Below are 14,073 nucleotides of genomic sequence, written 5' to 3'. Positions count from 1 at the left end.
AAATCAAAAAAAAAAAAAAAAGAGTTTTGTGCATTATATATTTTGCCTAACTGGAATTATGTCTCCTTTGTTTTGGGGTATAGTGTTTTAGACAGGGTCTTGCCGGGTAGCCCAAAACTAATTGTTCTATATATCCTTGATAACATTTGAGATTATGGGTTGATTGAACCCACTGTATTGCTGAAGATAACTTTGAACTCTGGACCTTTGTCTCTGGAGTGCTGACATGGACCAGCCTTGATCCATGGGCCACAGGCATGGACTAGTAGCCACACAGTTTATGTGGTTCTGGGGATTGAACCAAGGGCTTTGTGCGAGCCAGGAAAGTGCTCTACCAACTGAGCTACATCTCCAGTCTTTAAATAATTTCATGGCATTTGTTTTGAGACAAGATCTTGCTTTATAGCTCAAGCTGGCCTCAAATTTCTTATTCCCCTACATCATCCTCCTGTTTGCTCAGGTTGCAAATCATACCTGGGTCCTGTAAAGCTTTTTGTATTTTGTGGATTAGACTTATCAAAAGTACCATGTAATAAAACTGAGAACATCAAAAATACTAATTTATAAAACCATGATACATGCTACATTATATTCATAAAATATATGTTAACATGTATTTTGTAAAAAGAGCATATTTTACCAAATAAGAACAACCAATACAATGTTTGCTAATAGTTTCCAATTTTCTTTAGTGTTTCAACAGAAGACACTTGAATAATGTTTCTGCTATTTAATAAAAGAATATTGGAGAAAAAAATCCACCTTCTGTAAATGTATGGTTGAACTTCCCTGACTAGGCCTCCTGGCCAACTAAGGGGTCTTCAAAACACACTCTGAGCCTTGCTACTCTATAGAGAATTTATGACAAAAGTACGTTGGGAAATTCCTCACCTGGAAACACAAATGATAAATGGAAAATAGTAATGACATGTGATGGATATGCAAAATTGACAAGAGTTACCTGGGTTAAATCTTCAAGATTTTCTCTGTTGGGAGAAAAATAAAATACATTTTAATAAACATGGTGTAAGCATTAGTTAGAATATTATACTTTCAATATATATGCTTCTTTGTTCTTTTTTTATTATTAACACAAATCCACTTTTATTTATTTACTTTTCAGTAGTTTAAATCCGGGAAGGGTACAGCATCACATTGATGCTGTGTCCAAAGGCCTTTATAGGAAGATGGCTTCAGGATTTGGCATGAACCATGCCAGTGTTTCCATACCTGAGTGTCCTTTCCCAGATCACTCTGGTTTTGTGTGGTTTGCCTCCAGGATCCACTGTGCTGTTCTTTGCTTTGCACACAAGAGCACAGCTCTTGCCCAAGTAGAGTTCAGTTTCATCTCCACCATAAACACCCTCAATTTTAAGAAGAGTTATATGCTCTCTTTGGTTCCAGAGACCTCACTTAGAGCCAGCAAAGAACGGCCTTGTACCACAGCCCTCCAGACACATTCGCCTTTTAGAAGTCCTGTTCCCAGCAGGCTTCTGCCAGTGCCAAGATGGTCGAAAGAGCAAGATACACGTTTCTAAACCTTTGGATATTCTTTTTACATTTTATTACATAATTACAAAGAATTCACTGTTATATAAAACAAAAATGAAACAAACCCTAAGATATATCTACTTATTTACCAAGGGATCTTTAACCCATTTATCATCACCAAAGGCTGAGGTACTTGGGTCTTAAGTGTATGTTATTAAATTAAAAACAAAAAAAGCTATTCTGAAAGGCTATGTACTATATAATTCCAACTATACGTTATTCTGGAAAATCAAAAGCTGTAGGAAAAGTTAACGAGAAAAAAGAAGCATGATGTCTGTGGGTCATGTAGGAAAGAAGAATGAACATGCGGGTGCCAGTATTTCAGGACAGTGAAAACATCGTGTGATCCCAGGATGAGAGACCCACCATCGTGCATTTGTCTATGCTCATGGGAAATACAACACCAGGAGTGGCTGACTGGTAACACAAGCTTTAGACTTTTGGTGCCAAAACACTGATATAGGTTTATCAGTTAAGATAAATATGTCAAGAACGGGTGGTGGTGGCGCATGCCTTTAGTCCCAGCGCTTGGGAGGCAGAGGCAGAGGCAGACAGATCTCTGTGAGTTTGAGGCCAGCCTGGTCTACAGAGTGAGTTTCAGGACATCTGGGTCTACATAGAGAAACCCTGTCTTGAAAAACCAAAACAATAAAAATAAAATAAATATGGCACTGTGGGAGCCATGCTGATAATGGTGTGCATGCACAGCAGCAGAAGGGGGTGACTCAGCAGAAGGGGGTGACTCCGCAGGAATCGCTCTCCATCTCCCTCTCAGCTTTACATGAATTTCAAACCGCTCTAAAGGAAATTAACTCTTAAAAAAACCCTGAACCTGTATTCAATACAATAGCAAAATCTACTAAGAAAATGTAATTTTATAGCTGGGCGGTGGTGGCACTCACCTTTAATCCCAGCACTCAAGAGGCAGAGGCAGGTGGATCTCTGAGTTCTAGGCCAGCCTGGTCTATAAGAGCGAATTCCAGAATAGCCAAAGATACATAGAGAAACCTGTCTCAAAAAATAAAAAGCAATTTTAAATTTTGATTATTTATAATAGGAACAAAATGCAAAGTAAGTAGGAAAAATTAGTATTCACATACCTTTATGAAAAATTAACAAAATTTTGACATACAAAATAACCAAAATAAATGGAATGTTGTATAATATTCTTGAGTAGAAATATTCCTAAATAAATTAAAATATTAAAATACAATAAATTATGTTGTGGAATAATAGTTTTGTACACTGTGAAGATATCTCTTTGAAAGGCACCTTCTGATTGGTTTAATTAAGAGCTAAATGGCCAATAGCTAGACAGGAAGAGGTTAGGCGGGACTTCTGGACAAAGAGAGAAGAGAGGAGATGATCCGCAGTGCCGCAGAGATGCCAGAGGAAACAGGAGGTACAAGGTAAAAGAGAGGGGTAAAAAAGCCATGAGGCAAACATAGATGGATATAAATTAGTTAATTTAAGTTATAAGAGCTAGTGGGATAAGTCTAAGCTATAGGCTGAGCTTTCATAATTAATAAGAAGTCTCCATGTCATTTTTTATGAGCTGGCGGTGAAATGATCTGACGCGAGTGGGAAGAAAACAGCAGACACGAACAAACCCACTTAGAACTTTATTAGAGAAGCCAAGTGCACGCAGGCCTGAGAAAACAATGTAAGGAGAGAGAGCAAAGACGGAGCCTCCAGCTTTTAAAGGCTGCCTAGCACAAGCAAACAGGGGGATGACGTGACTACATCACATGCTGATGACGCAGATGACAGGCGACCCACGCATGCGCGCAAGGGTTTTAATTGAGTCACAAGTGGAGGTAACCACGCATGTGCGCACGTGGGTCACACGGGCCCTTTGTTCCCAAGGGTCCGCCCACATGTGCCTGCCTTTAGGACACGGAAGTGTGGCCTTATAGGTGGCTGAATAATTACAGATAGCCCAAAGAAAACTCCATCTACAAAATTACAGCACAAATCCCCGGGGCACAGATGTAGTTGAGTGATACAGCATTTGTCTACCAAATATAAATCCCTGCCTCAATCCCCAGTATCACAAAAACTAAATAAAACAAATAAAAATAAAATCTCAACAAAATTTTACAAATCATTCCAAAACTTTGTAGGGAAGAAAACAAGGTTGAGTGTAGCTAGGGCTAGGTATACTAACATTGGTCTATAATCCTGCCATTCAGGAGGCAAAGCAGAAGTGTAGTTGTTTGGTTTTTTTTTTTTTTTTCTCTTTGGGGGGCCCACCATCCAACTGCCAAATAAATACTTGGAGACTTATTCTTACGTATAAATGCCCCACCTTAGCTTGGCTTGTTTCTAGCCGGTTTTTCTAACTTAAATTATCCCATTTCTCTTTAACTACATTTTGCCTCTGGGCTTTTTAACTTTCTTTATTCTAAGTGTCTTTCTTTCTTTCTTTCTTTTGTTTTTTTTGTTTTTCGAGACAGGGTTTCTCTGTAGCTTTGGTTCCTGTCCTGGAACTAGCTCTTGTAGACCAGGCTGGCCTCGAACTCCGAGAGATCCGCCTGCCTCTGCCTCCCGAGTGCTGGGATTAAAGGCGTGCGCCACCACCGCCCGACTCTAAGTGTTTTTCTTTCCTTCTTTCACTCTGACTGGCTGGGTGGGTGGGTGGCTGGCTGGTTGGGTGGCTGGCTGGCTGGGTGGCTGGGTGGGTGGGTGGCTGGTTGGGTGGGTGGGTGGCTGGCTGACTGGCTGGGTGGCTGGCTGGGTGGGTGGCTGGTTGGGTGGGTGGCTGGCTGGGTGGGTGGCTGGGTGGCTGGTCCCTGCTGTCCTCCTCTCCTCCTCTTCTTTTCTCACTCTTCCCTCTTCCCCCAAGCTTAGATTTCTCCTCCTGTTTATACTGTCTGCACACCAGCCTCCTCTATCCTTTCTCCTGCCTTGCTATTGGCCGTTCAGCTCTTTATTAGACCAATCAGGGTGTTTTAGGCAGGCAAAGCAACAATGACTGCATACTGTGAGTGGAGAATCAAGAGTTCCATTGAAGAAATGTGGTATTTTACAAATCTAATCAGCACATTAACCACATATGGACAGATCATTAAGAGTAGCAAAAGAATAAACAACAATCCAGCAACAGAGGACATTAGGATTGTTAGCCAAGGGGACCAATCAAAGAGCTTATAGAACCAGGAAAAGATTGTTGTCTTTCTTTTTGCCCTTTGAGGAGACTCTCATCGAGCTCTTGAAGAATGTTTGTAATGACTCCCAAGTGGTTAGCATAGAAACAACAGGACTTACTCAAGGCAGCACTTAGTCTTCCTTGTTTTAGGAGTCGAGTCCCCTTCTGTTTGGTTAGACCATTTCTGCTAAATAGTCTACTTGTTGTACAAGGTATGAGGTCACTGCCTGGAGGCAGAATAGGTCTTTTTCCATGGCCTCAGAGAAACTATTGTAACTGACTTGGCTAATAATTAGTGCTGCTACTCTCCAGGCAGCTTGACCCACAATACCTGTTCCCACCATTATGGGGATGAAGATTGGCATTCCTCACTTATATCATAGCCCCAGGCAAGTGTCCAAATGTTTCCTGCCAGCTCAGCCATCACAATAATATATTCGTGGGACAATTTGTACTAAGACACAGATCTCGGATCAGTTTCCCATGGCGAAAAGGCTAGTTGATATACAGGGGTATAAACCATGGTACAGGCATACCAAGACCCTTGGAGTGACTATTTGATGGAGTTGTTTAAGTTAAGAGTATTGGAAGACCATGTGAAAGTATATATATTCGTCATATTGATGAATAGGCAGTTTTGTCTAAGGGATAGTTGAGTTGCAAGCCCTTGAAGGTCACCTAGGCTGAGGGGGGCTCCCAGGGACAAGCTGTTCTGTTGGTGAGGGACACAGTCCTGAGCACTACAGTTGGCTATGTGGCCAGAAGACCTAACCCCATATAAAAAGCGAGTTCCTCCCTGGTGAGGTGGCATTTTGGATTATCTAGGTAGTCTGGAGCTAAGTTGTAAGGACGTGAGAGGCCAAAGGAGGTCATGTAAAAAGGTCCCATGGGGAGGACCGGAGTCCTAACCTGTGATCACTATATAGTAAATGCCATTCCATGGTCATTACCAGACTCAGATAACCTAAATCCCCGAGATCTTCCCAAGACCCAGGAGCTATAAGCTTGTGGGTGTGCAGCATCCCATCCTTTAACTTGGATTATAATAGGGTTACAGAATATGAATTTTGGGCAAGAACTATTAACAGAAGCTGACATTGTTATAAAGGGGTCCTTGCCAGCATTTCAAGAGGGGGCCCCATTTCACATCTCCAGGATGGACACCAGAACTCATTTTGACTGGTGCAGGACGGGCGGCCCCACCCGGGAGGGATGGGAGCATGAGAAGTAGAAGGCCCAGCAGCAGCAGCACAGCCTGGCCGCAAGGACTTCCAAAACCTATAGAGAGAAGTTACTTGGGGAAAAGGTGCCTGTGTCCTGATCATTCTCTGTACATGATACCCAGCCACATCAATGACCTACAGAGCCTCAGAAGCACCTGCACCTAGGCGAGCAACCACTTGAGTCTTAGAACCCCCTGCAGCTAGAAGAGAGATCACCGGAGGCTCTGCCCTGACTACACCTAGAGGAACTATCAATGGAATCACAGCCCCCAACTATACCAATTGGAGAAAGAGAGACCACCCCTGAAGCAAAGGCTCTGCCTGTACCTATTGGAGGAAGAGATGAGTAGACAACAGGGTAAGACTTCACTCAACAACATAAAGAGCAATACAGCACCTCCAGGAACTAGTGTCTTTATAACAGCAAGTCCTGAACATCCTAACACAGATGAAGCAGGACAAAATAACCCAAAAAATATAACCCAAAAAATAATTTTAGGAGAATGTTTGAGGCCCTTAAAGAGGAAATGAAAAACTCCCTTAAAGAAATGGAGAAAAAGACAAACAAAAAATTAGAAGAAATCAAGAAAGAGCAATCAAACAGGTGAAGGCAATGGTTCAAGACTTAAAGACTGAAATAGAGGCAATAAAGAAAACACAAACCGAGGGAATTCTGGAAATGGAAAATCTGGGAAAACAATCAGGACCTAAAGACGTAAGCATAAACAACAGAATACAAGAAGTGGAAGAGAGGATCTCAAGCATGGAAGATATCGTAGAGGTTCATTGGTCAAACAAAATGTTAAATCTAACAAATTCTTAATACAAAATATCCAGAAAAATCTGAGACACCATGAAAAAAACAAAACTAAGAATAATGAGGATAGAAGAAGGAGAAGTATAGCTCAAAGGCACAGAAAGTATATTCAACAAAATCGTAGAAGAAAACTCCCAAACTAAAAAAGGACATGCCTATGAAAATACAAGAAGCTTACAGAACCCCACATCTGACAGAAGGCTGATCTCCAAAATATACAAAGAACTCAAGAAATTAAACACCAAAATACCAAATAATCTAATCAAAAGTGGGATACTGATGTAAACAGAGAAATCTCAACAGAAGAAATTCAAATGACTGACAGACATTTGAGGGATTGCTCAACATCCTTAGCCATCAGGGAAATGCAAATCAAAACAGCTTTGAGAAACCTTACATCTTACACCTGTCAGAATGTCCAAGATCAAAAACACTGATGACAGCTCATGCAGGAGAGGATGTAGAGAAAAAGAAACACTCCTCCATTGCTGGTAGGAATGCAAACTTGTACAACCTCCTTGGAAATCAGTATGGCAGTTTCTCACAAAATTGGGAATCAATCTACCTCACGACCCAACAATACCACTCTTGGGCATATACCCAAAGGAAGCACACTCCTACTACAAGGACATTTGCTCAGTTTTGCTCATAGCAGCATTATTCATAATAGTCAGAACCTGGAAACAACCTAGATGCCCCTCAACTTGAAGAATGAATAGAGAAAATGTGGTACATTTACACAATGGAGTACTACTCAGTGATTTAAAAAAAAAAACCTTAAAATTCACAGGCAAATGAACGGGAAGTGGAGAAAACCATCCTGAGTGAAGTAAACCAGACCCAGAAAGACAAATATACTCACTCATAAGTGAATATTAGGCATAAAACAAAGGATCACCAGCCTACAGTCTACAACTCCAGAGAAGCGAGGTAACAAAAAGAGGACATAGAGACACACTTGGATCTGCCTAGGAAGTGGACATAGATACCATCTCCTAAAATCTTCATCCAATGACTGGTGGAAGCAGATGCAGAAATGCAGACACAGTGGTTAGCTGTGGAACTAACCACTGGACAGATCTCCTGGATCAAGATCATGATGGGGAAACCCACAGCAAAAGCTGACCCAAGCTAGTGGGAGCTCACTGACTCCAGACAGACGACCCAGAAACCTGCATAAGATCAATCTAGCCCCCTCTGAAAGCAGGTGACAGTGGTGGCTTGGGCAGTTTGTGCACCCACTGGCAGTGGGACCAAGAGCAATCCCTAATGAATGATCTGCCTTTTTGGAGTCCATTTCCTATGAAGAGAAACCTTGCTCAGCCTGATACAAGTGGGGGGAGGGCCTTGGTCCTGCCTCAGTGTGGTGATGTGACAGAATTTATTGAATCCCCATGGGAAGCCTTACCCTTTCTAAGGAGCAGATGGGGAAAAGGTGGGGTAGCAGGAGGGGAGGGAGGGGAACTGGGATTAGTATATAATATATATATATATTACATATATAAAAATTCATATATATATATTTACATATAAAGAATTCTCCTGAAAGATTTTAGTAAGGGCTAGAGAGTAACATGCTTTTCAAGGTTGAGAACCGAGTTGGAAAGTTCCCCTAGGAGAGGGTCTCCCAGTTATCTGATTGACTATTAGGTCTGGCATTAGAGGACACAAATTAGTCTTAGAGATTGAGACTGCTTAAAAAATCTGTCTACAACACCTCAGATATTAGCTGCCCTGTCCAGAAGTCTGTGCGTCTCCAAATAAAAGTAACAGGAGTGGGTATTGGGAGGTTCCCAGAGATCCTGGGAATCAGATGTTACCTTAGAGGTGAGATCTGGTCCATTGTCTGACCCTATTACAGAAGGAAGTCCATACCTTGGGATGAGTCCATCAATGATCTTCTTGACTACTATTTCTCTTTCAGTGGGGAAGGCTTCTACCCAGCCTGAAAAGGTGTCCACAAAGATTAGGAGGTATTTATGTCCATATTTGCCAGGTCTTACATCAATGGAGTCCACCTCCCAGTGGACTCCAGGCTAAGTTTCTCTTTCCTTCTTGCTTTGAGAGGGCTCTTTCTTTTCTGGGTTAGTAGTAGCCTGGCAAGGGAGGCATTGACTCACATAGTCCTCTACCAATTGAATTATGAAATTTTTGAATTTTTAGTGTCCCAGGAGTTCTTTTAATTCTCTTTGGCCTAAATGTGTCCCCCTGTGTATGTGGTAGACAAGGGACTTGGCCAGTTTGGTTGGCAGAATGACTCTTTTGTCTGCAGTGTACCTCCATGGGTTTTTAATCCAGATGTTTGATAAAGACGTAGAGTGTTTATCATCTCTGGCAGAATAATACAGCATCTCAGGCAACACAGGGTCTGGAGTGTTATCAGTAAGTTGGTGGTGGCCAGGGCAGCCTCCTCAGCTGCATGACATGCTCTTCTACTGCCCTGGGCTTCATAAAAATTTCCCTTCTGATGTCCTGGGCAATGGATGATGACCAGTATTTTGGGGAGCCAGAGGGTAGACAATAGTAAGTCTAGGATTTCTTGTTTATTTTTAATAGCATTTTCTCCATCAGTCAGCAAGTCTCTTTTTCTGTAGATGGCCCCATGGACATGTACTGTGGCAAAATAGTAGCTGTCCATCTAAACATTGATAAAATTTTCCTAACTTTAGGGCCTTGGTGAGGCGAATAATTCAGTCTTTTGTGCTGAAGTGCCAGGAGGCAAGGCTGTGGCCCAGGCCATCTCTGGGGGTGTCCCTTTTGCTGCCCATGCATACCTGGTTCCTTCCCAAACAGTCGTGCCTGGTCACGTTCCATGTACTCACTGCAGTATCTCTGTGCAGTCATGGATGATGTCTGATTCTGGGTTAGGCAACAGGGTCACCAGGTTGAGAAAAGTGCTTGGGAGGAACCTATTGTGAGGGAGATTGAGGAGCAAGGCCTGGTAGTGTGTCAACTGGGTGTCGGTCATTCACCAAGCAGGAGGAGGAGTTATGAGAACCCCCTCTATCAAATTGGGAGTAGTTATGGTTAGAGGTTGCCCCAGAGTCAATTTGTCAGTGTCCTTGACCAAGAGGGCTGTAGTTGTGGTGATCCAGAGGCCATGGGAGCCAATCACTTGGATAACTAGGCCACAGGTTGCTTCCAAGGTCCAAGGAGTCAGAACCCCCTTAGTTACGCCTACTCTCTCATCTATGAATAGTTGGAAGGGCTTATTTATGTCTGACAGGGATAAGGTGGGAGCCTTTAGCAGGGCTTCCTTCGTAGCTGTAAAGATCCCTTCTTGTGTCTCAATCCAGAGGAAGGACTCCTCAGTACTATGAGTGGCCTCATATAGGGGTTTGGCCACTTCAGCAAATCCTGGTATCCAGAGTTGGCAGAATCTGGCTGAGCCTAGAAATTCTCATATTTGCCTCATAGGGGCCAAGATATCCAAGATAGTCTGTTTCTGGGCAGGTGGTAGCCATCTCTTACCTTCTTTTAGAATGTATCCCAGGCATGTAACTTCTGAGACACAGATCTGAGCCTTTTTAGCTGACACTTTATATCCCAGCTGATCTAAGACTTGCAGTAAGTCTTTAGTTGCCTGTAAACAAGAGCCTTGGTCCTTGGAAGCAATCATGAGATCATACACTTAAAAAAAAAAAAAAAAGATCATACACATATTGAAGGAGGCTTACTTCAGGGTGTGACGCTTGGTAGTTTCTCAAGTCTTCATGCATGGCTTCATCAAAGATGGTTCAAGAGTTCCTGAATCCTTGGAGTAGGTGGGTCCAGGTGAGTTGCCTGCTGAAGTCCCCGTCTGGGTCATGCCTATCAAAGGCAAAGACAGGCTGACTCTTGGCTTCCAGTGTCTTTTTTTTTTTGTCCAAACCAGGGTTTCTCTGTGGTTTTGGGGCCTGTCCTGGAACTCACTCTGTATACCAGGCTCGCCTCGAACTCACAGAGATCTGCCTGTCTCTGCCTCCAGAGTGCTGGGATTAAAGGTGTGAGCCACCAATGCCAGGCTTTGAAGAAGGAGTATCTTTAAGGTCTGGAACTGAGTGAACTTGGAGCTATGGTGAGAGGAAGCTTGGGAGGGTATAGGGGTTGGGAACAGTTGAATGAATATCTTCAACCCATTTGTTAACGTCCCTAAGGTCCTGCACCCACTGGTAATCACTGGTCCCGGCTTTTTGACTGACATAAACAGGGTGTTCCATGGATACTGGCAAGGCACTAGAATTCTGTACTCCAGGAGCAGGTTGATGTGGTTAGTGATGCCGAGTTTGGCTTCTGGAGTCCTGGGACACTACCTTGCCTGGACCGGTTGGGTATTTACTTCTAAGGCAACTATGACTGGGGGCTGCTGGATTGCTAGCACTGGGGGGTTGGTCTCTACCCATATTTCTGGGATAGAATGTTGGAGTTTGAGTACTAAAGGAAACATTCCTGAAGCACGTGTCTGTGGGGAAAGGAAAAAAAAAACTGTATTCTCCTTCTTGGTTCAGAAAAAAAGGCATAGATTTCATGGGGAGAATATCACCCCCTTTCCAATGAAATGAACTTTGGCTTTCATTTTTATCAACTAGTCTCTTCCCAAGAAGGGGTAGGGGAATTCAGGGATAACCATGAAGGAATGTGTAACCTTTTTTCTTCCCAAGTCCACAGTTCATTTTGTGGTCCATGGATGCAAAACTATCCCTGTATCCCCTTGAGCCTATGTTTGTTTGTCTAATAGAGGCCCTAGCGGGTTTTCAAACACAGAATCGTGAGCTCCAGTGTTCACTAGGAAGTAAATAGGTTGCCCCCTCCACTTGTAGGGTTACCCAAGGCTTGAAGAGGGGCTTTAAGCCCTGTCCCCTTTGGTTATCTAGGCCTCCCAGTTCAAGGACCTTTTGGCTATATTTAGGCCCCTTTTGTCCTTTCTTTCTCTGGGGACGTTCCCTCTTTCAATGGTCCATTTCTTTGCAGTATACCCATTGATTCTTTTTTATATGGGGGCACTGGGAGCTCTCATTATCTTCCCACCCGCTGGCTATTTGCAACAGTTGGCAGTCCCTAAGTCCAGTGAACCCCTGGCTCTGCTACCATCAACATCTTGGCCAGTCCTTGAGTTTGGCTGTCCTCGGGTGACTGACTCTCTATTGTTATAAACTTTGGTGGCTATAGCCATTAATTAAGATAAAATTTTAACCTTTAAATCTGTGATGCTGCTTGGTTAATGAAAGCCAGGTTGAGCACCATCTGATTTTCTGGTATTTCAGGAGCCAATGGAGTATAGGTACCATAGGCATCCATCAGGTGTTCAATAATTCACTGGGTGGTTCATTCTTTTCCTGTACTACCTGACTCACCTTAGACAAATCTGTGGGCTGTCTAGTAGCCACTCAGAAACCCCCTATAAGAATCTGGTGATAGACTTTTAACCACTCCCTACCTCCAGCCGTGTTGTAGTCCCATCCCCCACCAGGCCAGGAAATGGGGAAAGCGAATTGACAGTTGTCTCATCATCTGTGGGGCGACCATCTTGCCCTGGAACCAGCTTGAGGCATTCTTGCCAGATTCTCTCTCTCTCCATAGTAATAAATACAACCTGGAGGAGCTATTGACAATTATACCAAATGGGCTGATGGGCAAACAAAACAGTATCAAGAAGAGCTATTAGTGTTTGCGGCTTCTCAGTAAAAGAGGGTGACTGGAGTTTCCAGTTGCATAGCTCGCTGGTGACAAAGGGAAAATAGGCTGGGCGAGAGTTGCCCTCCACATCAGGTGGCCCCATGGTGCTGAGGGGGAGAGCAATGGAGGTCACAATTCATGATTTTCCTGAATGAGTGTGGGGCAGGCTTGGCCCAGAGATGAATGATGAGAGGGAGAAGGGAAGAAGGAAAAGCTGTGGGAGGGAGCAGAGGGTCTAGGGGAAGGTGATGCAGTCGAGGAGTTAGCAGCCATGCTATTCCCTGTCAGAGAGGAGTTCCTCATTTGTTTATGGGGCCAGGGGTTAGAGAGAGGAGGAGGGGAGTCAACCAGCTCAGGATCAGAAGGGGAAGGCAAGACTGCAGGCGCATCAGACCAATGAGGCTTTCCTTTTGATTTCCTTGGTTGATCAAGAAGAATGGCAGTTTTATTCTCTGAGGAAAGAATGAGGGGTTTTAACCAGGAAAAGGGGGGGGGGGTTGACCAGAAGATAACATCAGGCCACAATGTAGGGGACCTGGTCTGGATGGTCTGATGGTTAAAACCATGTCCTGGTTCCTAAGAATAAGCTTAAGATTGAGGGAATCTTTAGGAGCCATCCCGCTTGGAAGGCTGGCCACTCTGCTGAACAAATGACCCTAAGATGCCCCAGTTTCACACGGGTGACAGAGAATGCTGCTGCATCCCTAAAGTCCTGAAAATGAGAAAGGATGAGGTCCAAGAGGGGCTTAGATTTAGAGGAAGCTTGACCCATGGTGGAAATTAATTCACACGCAAGTACAAGAAAGAGACCAACACTAAATAAGACAAGGGGTAAACGAAAACAAGGAGACAAAAATTCGGCAGACAGAAAGAAGAACGCTACAAAACGGGCTACATGGTCCTGAACCAGTCCCGATGGGCTGCAGATGAATGACCCAACAGTCATAGGAGGAGTGGAGGTGTCCCCTGTTCCCTTCAGGCTCGGAGGTCAACGGTGTGTTCACCTGCTCTCTATTGAGTCCCACCTTGTCTATATATCAGTTACAAGAACCAGAGAAAAACATACTGATTGGCCTGAACCAGTAGAAGAAAGTTGCCAGAGACTGCAGTGTCCTCCCAGAATTGCACAATCCTGGGTGAGTCCCCAAAATACTGGGTCCTCGAGTTGTGCCAATAATGGGGACCAGACCACCAAAGTCTACTAACCAGAAGGAAGCTTTATTCCAAACACCCTGGGGTACCAAAGCCTTCTAGCTAGCTAGGGCCACAGGCAGAATTCGGGCTTCTGACATGGTGACTCCAAGGGGAGGCTATAAGCCTCTTATAGCAAAAACCACAAGACTGGTGGTGAGTCAAAGGAAGTTTTACAATCTTTAGTTTAGGCCTTGGGTCACATTACTTTCTGAGATTCACACCTTTTTTTTTTTTTTGAGACAGGGTTTCTCTGTATATCTCTGGCTGAACTGGGATTCACTCTGTAGACCAGTCTGGCCTCGAACTCACAAAGCTCCACCTGCCTCTGCCTCCCAAAGTGCTAGGATTAAAGGCGTGCACCATCACCAGCCCGCTGAGATTCATAACTTTTGATTACAGGTGTTAGTTCAAAATCTTTGCAAAAGCCTGTGGCTATCTTGACACAGCTGCTTTCCTCCCATAGCCAGAAGGGATGTAGGGCGGTG

The 14,073-nt window shown here is 43.7% G+C and overlaps 1 protein-coding gene across 1 annotated transcript in view; it reads right to left on the bottom strand.

The window, feature by feature from the left end:
- The window catches only part of Catspere (catsper channel auxiliary subunit epsilon), a 90,781-nt gene that overhangs the window by 63,680 nt on the left and 13,028 nt on the right, over positions 1-14,073 (bottom strand). The window contains exon 4 of the mRNA XM_041635242.1: positions 962-986. Within this exon, the coding sequence (XP_041491176.1) occupies positions 962-986 (25 nt within the window). The remainder of the gene's footprint in view (positions 1-961; positions 987-14,073) is intronic.

The sequence above is a fragment of the Microtus oregoni genome, unplaced genomic scaffold, assembly GCF_018167655.1.
Source record: "Microtus oregoni isolate MIOR12 unplaced genomic scaffold, Mior012 000047F_ref0000412, whole genome shotgun sequence".
NCBI classification, from domain to species: Eukaryota; Metazoa; Chordata; class Mammalia; order Rodentia; family Cricetidae; genus Microtus; species Microtus oregoni.
Note: the sequence above shows the minus strand (reverse complement) of the source record. Positions and strands in the feature narration are given on the sequence as shown.